We start from the raw sequence: 15,934 nt of genomic DNA on the forward strand, positions 1-15,934 counted from the left end.
CAACTATTTTATGGATTTTGATCATTAGCGGGTATAGTCCTAATTCTGCCCTGCATACATTGTTTGGGGTTTTGCGTTGTACATGAAGGATATTTTTGAAGAATTCTGCAATGCGTGTCTCAATTGGGTGTTTATCCCCTTTTGTGAATTATTGGTTGGTGAGTGGACCCCAGACCCACAACCATAGAGAGCAATCGGTTCTATAACTGATTTATCCTAATTGGGATGTTGAGTTTTATGTTCCTTTTGGTGGCACAGAACGCCCTTCTCGCCTTGTCTCTTAGATTGTTCACAGCCTTGTGGAAGTTACCTGTGGTCTCTTTCTCCCTCTCTCTCTCTCTCTCTCTCTCTCTCTCTCTCTCTCTCTCTCTCTCTCTCTCTCTCTCTCTGCCAGGAGAAATAGCTTGTCAGACCAAACAGTCTCTGCTTAAGGAATCCTTCCCAATTTGTCCTACTCTTCATCCAATCAAATAATCTATGCCAGGGCTTTTTCAGCAGTTGGGTCATCCACTGGTATTTCCATGGCTATGTTACTTTTGGAGAGCAACATTAGGTTTTGAGTTTTAATACCTCATACCACTATTTGGGATTTTGATAGGGTTTCTCTGAATATGTTAATGTTCATAATTATAGTTCAAAAGATTTGAACAATGCATCCTTATATCACCTGTATGTAGATCCGCCTTGCCATCGCTTTCAAATCTTTGCTCCTTAGTGGAAAACATCATTATCTACAGCCAATCTTTGCTCCTGTGATTCTATCAAAACCTTCTTGATACAGGAGATGCCACCTCCACCAAACCAAAACAACTGACATTCTTACCACCACAGTTAAATGTGTATCAAGTCTTTAATCTGATTACTGGGCAAGAGGTGTCTTTACCTATCACCTGAAAGGGTTAAGTTCAACTTTTTCTCAAGCATATCAGTATTGTCCTGCGCTCCACAGATACTTGAAGGTCTTATTGTGTTTATAATAAACCAATAGCTGACATTTGCCTCAAATTATTTGGAGATAGACCTGGAAGGATAAGGTACTGCTTTGATTTGGTTGAATCCCGATCCGTCATGTAGTCTGTCCTGAGTTCAACCTCAGTCATGAGTGATGCATTGTCACATGCATAACACATGACTTATCCTACAGAGAATGCTTTGGAGAAGGCAGGGAGCAAAGGCCAGGAGAGACTATCTATTTATCCCAGTCTCCTGTTTGTCTCTTGGTCATTGAGGACATGAGAGAAGGTATTTGGGAAGAATGTGTTCTATATCTTTTATGGACTTTAAGTACTTTTATAAACCAGTCTTGTCCCTGTACAAAACAAATGGGGCAATTAGGTCAGAGATCATTCCAGAAATTACATCCTTTAATCAAGATGAAAGTTTCTCTGTACCGAATGTTTATATTATTTAGTGTATTTCATGTTTTCAAAAAAGCTCTCTTTCCTCATTTCTTTCCCTGCCATGATAAGTTACTGGGATGTTCCCAGGAACCTAAATAATAAGGGGTTACAGAGTATTCACTAATCAAAACTGTCCCATGTGTGCACGCCCCATTTGGGCACAATAAAACCCCTCCATCAGTCCCCCTTCACAACACAGCGTAGATCCCAGATCTCAGCAGGCTCTGGGTTATAAAGTCATGTCTCCTGGAGATTGTTTAGCCCTGCCCTTGTTTCTATTATACAGCACAGAGGCATTTCCTTGAATTCTGTGCCAGGAGTGCTAATGCCTAAGTATTTGAATTAAGAGGGTTGCTTCCTGAGCTGGTTTACTCTGGCTATGTGAAAGGAGGGGGTCTGAGGTATGGAAGGAGATTTCAATCATGTAGCTTTCTTATTTTGCTTTTGTAAATATCTGGCTAGAAGGAAGTCAGGGAGTGGGAAGCTGTGTATTATGTCTAGAACACTTTCACAGTGAGAAATCAGTCCAGTACATAGATTTCAAACATGACGTCCACAGAGTCATTTTCTTGTCCAGTCCAGCCCGGCCTTCATTTCAGCGTCCACAGACGTCCGGTCCAGACATGATTCGGTACCGTCCAGACCAGCCTTGTTTTGGCCAAAACATAGACGTCTATATTTGGTTCAGTTTTGGTCCGGACGGGCCTTCATTTGGTCCCCCAAAAAACGGCTATGATTGGTTCAGATTTGGTTGAAGTTTGGACAGCACAGTACAGTAGAGCACAGCATAGTACAGTACAGTTAAGTATAGTAAAGACAAGTAGAGTATAGTTCAATACAGTAGAGTAGGGTACAGTATAATGCTCTGTATTGTACTGTACTGTACCCTACTGTACTCTATAGTACTTTACCTGCCTAGCAAGTGTTCATTTTTAAAATGACATTTTGGTCATTTAGCAGATGCTGTTATCCAGAGCAAATGACAGTCAGTGCTAAACCACATCAAATCAAATCACATTTTATTTGTCACATTACAGTGAAATGCTTACTTACAAGCCCTTAACCAACAATGCAGTTTCAAGAAAAATAAGTGTTAGGTAATAAATAGATTAGTAAAAAATAACAAATAACAAATAGTCAAAGAGCAGCAGTAAAATAAAGTAGTGAGGCTATATACAACGGTACAGAGTCAATGTGCACAGGTTAGTCGAGGTAATTGAGGCAATATGTACATGTAGGTAGAGTCACATGTATCACAGTCAAAGCAAGACAAACGTGTCTGTAATTGTTACTGAGAATGTTATTATAGTTGAAGTGTTCTATAGTTTTTTTCTGTTGAACATGATCACTGCCAGTTTACAGCTTTTGGAAAAGCTAACATAATGGCATGTGACAGATGGGAGTAATCATAAATGTTACACACTGCAATCATCAGTTGGCTCCATTTTCCATTTTTGGAAGGTGATATAATGTTTTTTCCTTGAAACGCAGATACAAGTGAATTCATGTACGGTTGAAATTCGGCCATAGAAACAATGACCAAAAAATATGTATTTTCAACGCTTTAAAATACTTTATCAGACTCTGGAAACGATGTCAATTGTAATTTTGCTCACTGGGCTGTCATGAAAGCTATCTGAGGTCAGCTCCATTTCAATGGTCTACTACACAGTATCAGGCCACTTGAAGGAATCCACTGCTCATTGCCTCATAACATTTATATAACAGGTGCTTAATATCGGAAATACCATTAATATTATGAGCAATGTATTTGTGAGTTATAAGATATACTGCCCAGTGCCTATCCATATCCGATTCCTTCTCCTTTGGCGACTGCACAGGCAAGAATATATTTACGTTAAAGTGTTTTACTGCTACTCGGGTGATTGATTTAAACTTTGAGAGGTTCAAGATAGTGCAATTGTCAGAAGTTGATTTGGTTTAGAAGATAAGAAGAACTCCAAGCTCAGCGGTGTGTCATACTCAGTGATGGGAAGGGGTAGCCTCATTTACGTCAGTGCGTCTGGTTCTGGCGCTTGGACAGTCCGAAAATGTTCAAGCTTTCCTGGAGCAACACCGCATATCTGCGCACGTATGTGAATGTAAATATGTTTACGATGGAGATATGTATTATTGGTCTAGAAACGAGCACTTCTAAAAGTAGTACACATCAAAGTAAATAGTGGAATGACATCGCTGGAGGCAACACTGAACGGCAGCCCCAAAAAATGTAAATTGAATTGCTATATTACAAATTAGGCTATATATTCAATAATGTCGGTTAATGAAATGGGGAACTGATATCAGGTGCTTAGAGATATATTGACAATGTATTTGTTAAGGTGAGTGTTATGAGAATATATTAGCATGACATTTATTTTTAGCATGATAGGCTATTTTATTCTTGCGATATAATTCGTGACAACCAGTCTGAAAAGTTTCCTTTTGCAATGTTATTCTAATAGTAGGCTCATATGTAGCCCAACCGGCCGGCAGATTGCACTATTATTAATTTCAGTCGTTTGTCATCGCTTCATCTGCCGGCCGTTTGGGCTTGCTAATATGCTTGGGCTCATAAACGTGTTATTTGAGAATGCTCTTGTGGCGAGAGTTGCTTGCAAGAGGAAAATGTTGAAAAATGGGACTGTTATGTTTCCTACAATTATATTCATCCTGCAAAGTGTGTCACTGACAAATGTAGTAATTTCAAGGAGATATTTAAGCTTTTATATGTTTATTGTCTCTACATTTTACAGATGATTGAGGAGCTAGTTTGAAAGTTGTATTGTTGTAATTATGGCATAGTATACCATTATTATTCTATGTAACTCCTCTCTCCATTTTATAGACAGTTGGGCTGGCAACAACAACATCTCCACTAACTACATTCTTGTTCTAACTTCCATACAGATCTCTGGCCCTTCAATGAAGCTCCACTGCCTAACTCTTGTGACCCTAGAATAGAAGTGACCTACATGGATCACCTGTCTGAGCTGACATCACTCTCTCCCCCCACATCCATGTCCTCTCCACCTCCTCCAAACATGTCTCACACACCACACCCAACCATGTCTCCCCCACCACCCCCACCTCCTCCACTGCCCGGTGGCCTCCAGAACAGTCGGGATGTCCTGCAACGGTCCAAGTTACGCAACCTGAACTGGGACCTCATTCCGAAGGAGAAGGTAGAGGGCCGTCAGAGTGTCTGGAACAGTCCAGATGAGTTCCACTTCGACCTGAGCTCGTTGGACGAGCTGTTTGGACAACAGAAGAGGTCTCGGCCCCCCAAGAAGGATGGCAGTTTACGGCATGGTCTCAGACCTATTGGCTCCCCTCTACGCAATGCACCTGAAAAGGTCAGTGGACTGGTTTCCATATGTAAATGCACAGTTTTAGGCTTAATGTCTATTAGTCTTAATTGTAATGAAAAGTCTATTCCAGGTTGGTGCTATTACCATACTGTGTTCTGACTGGTATTTTCTGTTTCTGTCTAACCCTGTAGGTATCACTTCTAGACGGGAAGCGCAGTATGAATGTGGGAATTTTCCTCCGGCAGTTCAAGAGGTGGGAGAGATATTTTAAGCCCACTTCAATCAGGTTTTCATAATAATGTCACTATCAGATAAATGTTTAATGTCATCTGTGGCAACTCATTATAACTCATGTCTTCACAGTGCAGTCAGGGAGATAGTGGAGGACATCAGGCAGGGGAATGGGCAGCACTATGGGAGTGAGATGCTCAGTGAACTGTGCAAAATGCTGCCTGAGACTGAGGAGGTACTGTGGAGTTCGGTCTGTCTCTCCATATCATCTGGCTCTATTTAGTGGTCTTTATATCTTCATTGTTTTTCCGTCCTACAGTGTACTAACTCATGTGTCCTGTTTTGTAGGAGAGGCGTCTGAGGGCATACCGGGGAGAGCGTAGCCATCTTGAAGACCCTGACCTCTTCATGCTCCTACTAGTGGAGGTGCCCAGGTGATTAAACATATTGTTGGTGTTTAGTCATCACCTTTCTCCTACCAAAAGACAATGCTATCGAATCCTCCTTATCTAATTTCTCTTCTTGTCTTTTGCATCCCCTCAACTTGTCGCCATTTTCTCTCATTTAAGCTGTTTAAAATGTGGGTTTTCCGATACTCTCCTGTTATTTTTCTTGGTCAGTTATCGCTTGCGTCTGGATGCCATGATCCTGCAGCAGGAGTTTGACCCAGCCTTATCTTCTCTGTGTGTGTCAGCACGCTGCTTGGTGTCTGCAGCCACAGGTGAGAAAACAGTGATTGAAATTTGTTTTTCCCAGATCCCTGAACTTTTTTTGTGAGATTTCTTTGACTTTTATGTTGATTTATCTTAGTGACATACTATAAATTACTATCCCATCTATCTCTATTTCTTAGAGCTTTTGAGCTGCCCAGAGTTGCACTCCATCCTACGGCTGGTCCTGAGGGCAGGAAATTACATGAATGCCGTGAGTCGCAGTCACCTGGCACCTAGACAGCCAGTGCAGCCAGACAGGCTGATTGGTTGATTTATAGACAACCAATATTCTACATTTTTTTCCAAATGTGTTGAGTGCATGAGTATGAATAAGTTATCTGATCTTGTCACACCTTCTGACCTTCAACAACAGGGAGGTTACGCAGGCAATGCTGCTGGGTTCCGCATCGCCTCTCTGCTCAAGCTAGCTGACACCAAAGCCAACAAACCAGGCATGAACCTGCTGCATTATGTGGCCATGGTAAAAGTCTGATCAATATTTCACAAATGGATGTTAAATACTTCTTTCCAACACTCCTACTACTAGTCCTACTTGGGTCTCACAGAAAGAAAACAATACAATATGTCTGTCCTCTCTCAGGAAGCCGTTAGGAAAGACCCAACCCTGCTGTCCTTTCCCCTCAAGTTGAGCCATGTGGGTCTCGCCTCCCGGTCAGTGACACACTTAGGATGTTATGAGTGCTTCATGACAAGTTGCTGACATAGTTCTCACATGCTTGAAAAAGAAAAGAAGCAGCATTATATACCATTTTGTTTTTGCATGTTTTGGGGGTTTACCCAAGTACTCAATGATGTTGATTGATTGATTGAGTCATTCATCCATTCATTCATTAATTCAGTCCATTGTTAATAACAATGTTAGGTCCCTTTAAATCAGACTAATCTCACCTTACTGTTCTCTCTCACCCATCAGACTGTCTGTGGATGTGGTGCAAGGGGATCTGTCTCAGCTGTGCAGCAGACTAACTGGACTAGAGAGGAGAATTCAGACGGAACCTGTTCTCCAACAGCAAATCAAATACTTCCTCCAGGTAAGTGCTTCCTGTAAAATACGTGTCTGTGGGTTTTTGCTCCTCCCTTGTACTTGATTGTTGAATTAAGGTCACTAATTAGTAAATAACTCCCCTCACCTGGTTGTCTAGGTCGTAATTAAAAGGATAAACCAAAAACATGCAGACAATAGGCCCTGCATGGAATGAGTTTGACACTCCTGCTATAAAATAATGAATAATATGTCAAAATAAGACCACAAGACTGCCCCTTAAATGTTTCATAAAGGACCTTACCATTGCAAGTCATTTGAAAGTACATTTATGGTAATTTGGCCTAACAATCATAAGTTGTGAAAGGTGGTTTGCAAGACTTTTGTTGTGGTCTGTTGTCAGAGCGCTGAGGGGAGGCTGGAGGAGGCAGAGGTGGAGGTGGAGGCTCTACTGCAGGCCCAACAGGACCTGTTGGACTTCTTCTGTGAGGATGATGTCACGTTCAAGCTGGAGGAGGCCTGCAGCATCTTTTACTCCTTCAACATTCGCTTTCAGAAAGCTGTAGAGGTCAGCACCTAAGCAGCATCTGTTGGTGTTCAACCATGTTTTCATTTTTCCCATTGATATGAATTAATATTTGTTTGCTACAATAATGTGTGCTGGTTGGCAAGACCTCCATTGATGCACTTTTATTTGCCCTAAATTATTCTGTTCATTTTAATTTGATAACTCTTCTGATTTTGTTTCAGGAGAATGCAAAGAGGGAGCTTCAGGAACAGAAGCGAGCAGAGAGAGAGAGGCTGGAGAGGGACCGGGATGGGACGGTGAGACGTCGCTCCATAGCCACCTGTTCAGCCCTGGAGGTGGGACTCAGGGACATCCAACAAGAAGACCTGGAGAGCACTCTGGAGAGGAGCCTCTACCACACCTGGCAGAGCCGCCACAACGTGCGAAGCCCAGACAGCCGACTACGTGCCATGAGCCCAACCTTACACAACTTACTGGAGAACATCAATGATGATGATACTACAGAATCATGTGACACACCACCACCAACCCTTGCTCACTCACCACCCCCACCCAAGACAAAGCATCAGCAGACTGTGTCTGCTCCCCCCTCTAACCCCACAAATAGTATGTCAGCCAAGCCTGCCAAGGAGACCACCCCTCCAGTGGACAGCCCACAGTCACCTCTGGAGAGTGCCGATCTGCTGAAGCATGTAGCATCCAAAGTGGTGAACCAGCAGTGCAGTCTACAAGAAATGTCTGACCCAGAGAAACAGCATGACACAGCCTCTGCCCAACCCACCACCAAGGGACAGTCACAGAAGCCTGGGGAATGGGAGCGTCTGTATTCATGCATGGGAGACACAGTAGTGTGTCACACTCTTGTGACTGGCCTATGCTCCTATAAGAACCTGAGCCAAACACAGCCCTGGGAGGAGCCCACGGAAGGATCCCACTGCTTCTTACGGTTGAGGGACAAGCAGGTCAGAGCGGCATCACCCCAGGTCCACAAAGCGGCAGCACCCCAGGTCCACAAAGCGGCAGCAGCCCAGGTCCACAAAGCGGCAGCACCCCAGGTCCAGGGGGACAACGTGCAGAACAAAAAGGTGCGCACACCAGCTTCTGGGCTGCAGAGAACTATACCCAGGACTAGGGCTTCCACACCCTCCACAAGCCCCACTTCCACCCTTTCCTCTACTGCCTCTGCCATCCCCACTCCCACAGCCTCTGTCATTCCCAAAATGCAAGGCAGGTCAGAGGCAGCCTCCACATGGTCCTCACGTCTCCCTCTCAGGAACTCAGTGCGTTCCCCAACTCCAATCACCTCCAGAGATCATTCTGAGGTCAGCCCGGAAGGGATTGTTAGGGGAAAAATGCAATCTCTGAATGAGCAGACCAAAAAAAAGCATCCTCTTCGTCGACTACTAGAAAAAGCCAAACCAAATGAGAAGGAGAGAGAGAAGATAAAGAAGGAAAGAGAGCTGGAGAGTGAAAGAGAGAGGGAGAGGGAGGGAGTGAGAAAGGAGAGGGAAAGTGAGAAGGAGAAGAAAAGAGTGAAAGAGAGGGAGAAGGTCAAGGAGAAAGAGAAGGAGAAGGAGAGGAAGATGGCAAAGGAGAAGGTGCAGATGAAAACTAAGCTAAAGGGGAAAGAGAAGGAAGTCAAAGTGGAGCCAGTGATGGAGTCAGCTCTGTGTGTGTCCAAGCAGCTGCCCCTGCACCCTGACTTTCATACCTCTCTGCCTCGCCGTGCCCTTCAGGCCTCGGTGACCACCAGTGCCAAGGTCATACGCTGTGCCCTCATGGCCGCTGCGGCTGTGAATAAGGACAGGAGCAGCCAGTCTGCAGTCTCAAAGACCACAGCTATAAAGCTGCCTGGCCCCAGGTCAAAGCTCCCAATTCCACTATCCATGTGGAAGTGAGTCTGCCCACACCCACCTAGACATACATAAAAACCCTCAGATCTGGTATGGAGAGATGCCAATAGGGAATCAAGAATAGTACCTTTATTTTTGATATCACACCTCATTGGCTTTAGCTAGGTAATCAGGCATATTTTTAGAAATGACTTTGTACTGAAAGTGTGATAAATATTATAAGGTAAGTAATAAAATAACTCAATAACGTGGAATAACGAAAGTAGGCAAAGGAAAGGAAAAATAAGGTATGGATATGGTGGTATACAGGAAGTTGTACTTAGGGTTATTCAACAAGATACTTGAAAATGGAGTGATAGAGAGGGAATGGGCGAAGAGGGGATAAACAGAGAAGGATCTGGTCAGGAATAAGACCCACTTATTGAGTAAGTGGTGAGTATTGAAGTTCTCCATATTTCAAATGAGAGATGGAGTGGTGGGGTGCTTGGAGGTGACTGCATCATTGAAGATGCATTGAGAGTGTATTTACATTTCTGTGTCCCAACTATACACAAAACAATAAAAACAGTGATCTTTCAGTTGTGTTTAAATTGTGTGGCTTTTGTTAAATAAGTGTGACCAACTCACTTCTCCACTACTGTATTGTAGCAGCTAGCGACTACAACAACCAGAATAAAATACTATTTAGGCAAGAATCCCCGGATGAAATACCTGCTACAACGAAAGGAGGGTGCCCCCATTATTGTTTTTTGTGAACAAATGTGCAATGCACTTTCCAAACTGAGATGCAGCAATACGAAGCGTCGAGTCTGCCGGGAAACCACACGAAGAAGAAGAAGAAGAAGAAGAAGAAGGAGGAGGAGGAGGATGAGGGCGCGAGTCAAAGAAGCGGTGGGGCAATATATCAAGATAACCTGACTTTCAGCTCAGTTAGCCAATGGGACATTTCAACATCCCTTTTAAATACACTGTGAGTTATATTCTTCATTGAACCTGGTTAAAGATTATTTCCCAAAAGTTATTTGTGTTCTCGGCCAATTTTACAAAGGAAATTGGCGTTCGCGTGTAGCGGTGGCTAGCGTGCACTAACGCCAGCTAAAGTTCACAGCTAGCTACGGAAACACAAGCGCGTGCTAAGTGGCTAACTAACTAGCTAGCTGGCTCAAGGTTCTATCGACGTTTTTCCTGGCGGATAGCTAACTAAATCCCTGGGCTGTACTGCCTGTACATAACCGTTTTATTTTCATTCAATAATACTAGTATGTTTGTACTTAGTTAGCTATGTAACTAACGTTAGTGCAACCTTTGTAGTTAACGAGAAATAGTTCGCTAGCTTGTTTGTTAACAAGCAAAAGAAGCTAACTAATGTTTTGCTATCAGTTTGTGTAATGTATTTAACTGTCTTATTTCTAATGTTCTCGTTTTGACTTTGTATTGGTAAGCCCTGTCTGCCTCTTTCCATTGAGGACCACATAAAAAAATAGGTGTTGCAAAAACATGTGTTCTCCTCTAAAATCAATGACTACTCATTTATGATCAGCATTTTATGATCATGTGGCTCTCTCATATTGCCCCTTGTTTCAGGAACCCTAGTGGCCAGTGTGGATGAAGGAAGCATGCAGACCATAAAGTGTGTGGTGGTGGGCGATGGTGCCGTGGGTAAGACTTGCCTTCTAATCTCCTACACAACAAACGCCTTCCCGGAGGAGTACATCCCCACCGTGTTCGACAACTACAGTGCCCAGATAAGTGTGGATGGCCGCGCCATCAGCCTCAACCTGTGGGACACGGCTGGCCAGGAGGAGTACGACCGCCTGCGCACCCTCTCCTACCCCCAGACCAATGTCTTCATCATCTGTTTCTCCATCGGCAGCCCCTCCTCTCATGCCAACGTACGACACAAGTGGCACCCAGAGGTATCCCACCACTGTCCTGGAGTTCCAGTGCTGCTGGTGGGCACCAAGAAGGATCTGCGTGGAGATGTGGAGGCGGTGAAGAAGTTGAAGGAGCACGGCCTGGCCCCCACCAACCAACAGCAGGGTAATGCCTTAGCCAAGCAGATCGGCGCCGTCAAATACCTGGAGTGCTCAGCTCTGATGCAGGACGGTGTGAGGGAGGTGTTTGAAGAGGCCGTGCGAGCTGTGCTCTACCCCGTAACCAAGAAAAATGGCAAGAAGTGTGTTGTGTTATAACTATGTGCCTAGACTGTAGGGGGACTGGGGGAAGAGACTAACGATTGGCGCTGCCATTTTGGCTCCCAATATGCCTTCCACGTTCTAACCCTCGCCACTTGTTAGCATTGCCTGGCTTCAATATTAATTGGTTGTTTGTCAAGAGGTTCTCTCCACTAAGATGTGGTTTTAATTGATGCCAACAGCCTTCCTATGGATTTTTTTGTATCTCTGAATTCAAAACTACAGTGACGATGCTGAGGGATTTCAATGGTGCCTTCTCAGCAACTTGCTGCCTTGTCCTCACTGGCTGTATGTTTAAGAAGATTACAATTGATTTGACACCTTTGCTTTTCTCCTTCATCAGGCCAGTCTTGTAATGTGTTGATCTTTTTCTGTGAACTTTGCCCTTGTTTTCATCTGATGTGATTTACAGGAATGTTGTGTCAATCAGTAGCCACTGTTAAACATTATGTTCATTCCTCTGTGCCATTACAGTAATAGTTGTAGTGTGGATTGTCAATAAGATAGTTTGCCTTTAACGTGGTTCATAAGCCAGGGTCACAGGATATCTGCCGAACTAGCCTTGCTGCTATGAGACAAGCACGGGTGTATGTATGACACTGTCACCCTGAACACATGCACACTTTGATTAGAACAGTCTGTCTCCTATTGCTCTGTTACACACTCTCTTACTCTGTAAAACCATGAGCTTGCCATTCAGCTTTGTCAAAACAAAGTCCTGATTGTGTCAGAGTGAATACAGATTTGGGTAGCTGCTAAGTAAACAGATGCCCTAAAGATTGTTATTTTTGTATTGCTGGTGGGAAAAGTCAGGAAGCAATAATTTGAGCGTTTAGTGATTAACACCCCCCCAAAGTCTAACTCGCTGACCTGCTTATGGGTAGTCTTTATTTTTTTGTCTGAAGGCAAACAGAAACCACAAGTAAACTACATTATATGTTCTATTGTAACTCATTGAAATCGGTGCTGAATAATGCTACACATTAGAATGTCATAAAAGTTGTTTAGTGTTACTGGCCTCATTGAGGAATGCGTGTTGAAGGTACCACATATCAGCAGTAATGCTGCTTATTCCTGGCTAACTGTTAACTTATCTAAGTGTAATGGCAAGTATGTATGGCTAATACTGCAACAGGAGTGGCAATCCTAACAGTTACTTGTGCTGCATGAACATGCTTGTTGGAGAGTGGAAGACATAGGCCTACATTTTTACCCAAACTACTCTAGCAGGATTTTTTTCATTGTCTGGTGGTATTATTGGTATGAATATTTCTGTCGTTTGCCTCGTCCCTTTGTGATGTCATATGGGATCTGTAATGAGTTGATGTGCAGCTTCTGTAATTAAGAGCCACAGGGTCAGCTGGTTTTTCCCATCAGACCAAATTCAATATAGTGGTGTGAAGTATTGCATTTTTAGGTATAATTCATAGAAATTTGCTCACTGGACAATACATGTGGTGGAAACCTGCAGAGTCTAGCACTTGAACTGAAGTTGCGCTTCCTCTGTGTGGAAGTCTTTGCCTTCTCAAACAGATGGAATTAATTCTACCCCAACACTGATAACAGATTGGTTCTGGTGGAATGTAATAGTTTTTTTTAACCAGAAACCTGCTATGAAATGTACATCTAATTGCCAAAATAAAGGAAACACTTGAGTAAATGAGGAATAAAGGTATATTGAAAGCAGGTTCTGCCACACAGGTGTGATTCCTGAGTTTATTAAGCAATAAACATCCCATCATGCTTAAGGCCATGTGTAAAAATGCCCAGTTGCCTGTTATTTTGGCAACCATGGCTAGAAGAGATCTGTTACTTTGAAAGAGGGGTCTCAAATGAGCATGGGGGTTTAAAGGGTGTGTGTGTGTCAGTCACCAGATCGCAACCCAATTGAACACATGGGAGATACTGGAGCGGTGCCTGAGACTGCATTTTCCACCACCATCAACGAAACACCAAAATATGGAATTTCTCATGTAAGAATGGTGTCCAATAGATTTCCAGACACTTGCATAATCTATGCCATGCTGTTCTGGTGGTACATTGTGTCCCAACGCCCTATTTAGGCATTTTATGTTGGTGTTTCCTTTATGTTGGTAGAGACCTGTATAACAGGTTATAATGGTTCAATTAAGTATTTTTAAGGAGGCCTACATATTCCCTTATTACTTTGGCGCTCAATTCCATTCTGTACTGCAGACTAAAGAGGCTTGGTTGTGGTATTTATTATCCAAGAGAGACATTTTGGTATTCATTTTATATTCCAGATATTCCAGATACAAGTGTCATGGTCTTTACCTTTATGTGTAAAGACTCAACTTTATATATTTTTGATTCAATCCTTTTTTACAATAAGTCTATGTGTGTACTGTACAATAAATATTTCAGATAAATGATTACCTTACGTTGTGTAGTTACCTTTACAAAGAATCACATGCATTACCTTTACAAATAATTACTTTGATAAGATGTTTACCCATTTTCTTTTAATTATATAAGCTTAGTAATAAAAGGCAATGTAAAAGAATGTGCAACCAATTTCTTCAATCTATTAATGCGTTGTCAGAGCAGTTGCATCAAGGAAACGTCACCTGGTAATAAAACATAGAAATAAATAAAAAATTGACCTCCTATACTTACAAATCACTGACAGGCTCGGTCGGTCCTGTATGGTACAGTGAACCCAAACCATAGATTTGGCATTACCTAGACTTGCCCTTCTGCATACAGCCATCGTTTGAATCGGTTGCTGTTGGTCTATCAGTGTACAGATTTACTTCATGAAAAGGCACATTCTAGCATTAGGTAGTGCCAAAAACTCAAGTTTTACCTAAAAAAAAATCTCTACCTGAAAGGAATGACTTGGCATTGAAGTGCCTCAAAAGAGTGTGTGGTTGTTGACTCAAGCACTGTGGAACTTGATTTGTGAGTTGTAATTTGAACTGCAACCAAACCCACTTGCATTACTAAATCAATGCAAAAGTTTACATTTGTGTGTATTTCATCTTTGTTCTGTATATAATGCCTTCAGAAAGTATTCACACCCCTTGACTTTTTCCACAGTTTGTTTTGCCTGATTTAAAAAAAAAAATGCCACTGGCCTACACACAATACCCCATAATGTCAAAGTGGAATTAGGTTTTTTGAAATTTGTACAAAAAAAAATGAAAAGGTGAAATGTCTTGTGTCAATAAGTATTCTACACATTTGTTATGGCAAGCCTAAATTAGTTCAGGAGTCAAGATTTACTTAAGTTACATAATAAGTTGCACAGACTCACTCTGTGTGCAATAGTATTGTTTAACATGATTTTTGAATGTCTACCTCATCTCTGTACCCCACACATACAATTTTCTGTACAATCCCTCAGTCGAGCAGTGAATATCAAACACAGATTCAACCACAAAGACCAGGGAGGTTTTCCAATGCCTCGCAAAGAAGGGCACCTATTGGTAGATTTTTTAACATTTTTAAAACAGACATTGAATATCCCTTTAGAGCATGGTGAAGTTATTAATTACACTTTTGATTGTGTTTCAATACACCCAGTCACTACAAAGATACAGGCGTACTTCCTAACTCAGTTGCCGGAGAGGGAGGAAACCAGTCAGGGATTTCACCATTGGGCCAATGGTGACTTTAAAACAGTTACAGAGTTTAATGGCTGTGATAGGAGAAAACTGAGGATGGATAAACAACATTGTAGTTACTCCACAATACTAACCTAAATGACAGAGTGAAAAGAATAAAGCCTGTACGTAATAAAAATATTCCAAAACATGCATTCTGTTTGCAACAAGGCACTAAAGTAATACTGCAAAAAATATGGCAAAGCAATTCACTTTTTGTCGTGAATACAACGTGTTATTTTTGGGACAAATCCAATCCAACACATTACTGAGTACCACTCTCCATATTTCCAAGCATAGTGATGGCTACATCATGTTATGGGTATGCTTGTAATAATTTTTCAGGATATAAAATACATGGAATGGAGCTAAGCACAGGCCAAATCCTAGAGGAAAACCTGATTCAGTCTGATTTCCACCAGACATAGAGACAAATTCACCTTTCAGCAGGACAATAGCCTAAAACACAAGGCCAAATCTAGAGTTGTTTACCAAGAAGACAATGAATGTAACTTCGTTACAGTTTTGACTTAAATCTACTTGAAAATCTATGGCAAGACCTGAAAATGGCTATCTAGCTATGATCAACAACCATTTTGACAGAGCTTGAATAATTTTGAAAAGGAAAATGGGCAAATGTTGCACAATCCAGGTGTGGAAACCTATTAGAGATTTACTAAGAAAGACTCACAGCTGTAATCACTGCCAAAGGTGCTTCTACAAAGTATTGATTCAGGGGTGTGAATACTTAAGTAAATTAGATATTTCTGTACTAAATTGTCAATACATTTGGAAAAAATCCTACAAAAATGTTTTCAGTTTCTCATTATGGGGTATTGTGTGTAGCTGGGTGAGAAAACAATCTATTTAATCAATTATGAATTCTGTCTGTAACACAACAAAATGTAGAATAAGTCAAGGGGTATGAATACTTTCTGAAGGCACTGTATTTGAGGCACTACTGAATGATGAAAACCTCACCTCTGCAGATAAAATGATTAAATATGAGAATATACACATTTTCTATGAACAGGAGGAGCATTCAGCACCTCTATTGACAGAACCAGCAAGGG

General features: G+C 42.1%; 2 protein-coding genes across 6 annotated transcripts; both read left to right on the forward strand.

Moving 5' to 3' along the window:
- Window positions 1-3,267: 3,267 nt before the first annotated feature.
- Window positions 3,268-9,618, forward strand: LOC121841424 (FH2 domain-containing protein 1-like). 3 transcript variants are annotated; one of them, XM_042309744.1, is made up of 12 exons: window positions 3,268-3,630; window positions 4,311-4,756; window positions 4,903-4,964; window positions 5,075-5,177; window positions 5,291-5,376; window positions 5,563-5,663; window positions 5,796-5,866; window positions 6,029-6,136; window positions 6,257-6,327; window positions 6,590-6,707; window positions 7,062-7,226; window positions 7,409-9,618. In XM_042309744.1, the coding sequence occupies exons 1-12, from the start codon at window positions 3,588-3,590 to the stop codon at window positions 9,083-9,085; spliced, it is 3,051 nt and encodes a 1,016-aa protein (XP_042165678.1). In that variant the 5' UTR covers window positions 3,268-3,587; the 3' UTR covers window positions 9,086-9,618. The 3 variants fall into 3 exon arrangements, with proteins under 3 accessions (XP_042165678.1, XP_042165676.1, XP_042165679.1); XM_042309742.1 differs by having other exon boundaries at window positions 3,272-3,492; XM_042309745.1 differs by having other exon boundaries at window positions 3,623-3,742.
- A 156-nt stretch (window positions 9,619-9,774) lies between these two features.
- On the forward strand, window positions 9,775-13,628 carry LOC112228658 (rho-related GTP-binding protein RhoG). 3 transcript variants are annotated; one of them, XM_024394165.2, is made up of 2 exons: window positions 9,775-9,931; window positions 10,625-13,628. In XM_024394165.2, exons 1-2 carry the CDS (start codon window positions 9,826-9,828, stop codon window positions 11,230-11,232), a joined length of 714 nt encoding a protein of 237 aa, XP_024249933.1. In that variant the 5' UTR covers window positions 9,775-9,825; the 3' UTR covers window positions 11,233-13,628. The 3 variants fall into 3 exon arrangements, with proteins under 3 accessions (XP_024249933.1, XP_024249934.1, XP_024249936.1); XM_024394166.2 differs by having other exon boundaries at window positions 9,844-10,010; XM_024394168.2 differs by lacking the exon at window positions 9,775-9,931 and adding an exon at window positions 10,074-10,264.
- Window positions 13,629-15,934: the final 2,306 nt, after the last annotated feature.

This window comes from Oncorhynchus tshawytscha, linkage group LG30 (genome assembly GCF_018296145.1).
Source record: "Oncorhynchus tshawytscha isolate Ot180627B linkage group LG30, Otsh_v2.0, whole genome shotgun sequence".
NCBI classification, from domain to species: Eukaryota; Metazoa; Chordata; class Actinopteri; order Salmoniformes; family Salmonidae; genus Oncorhynchus; species Oncorhynchus tshawytscha.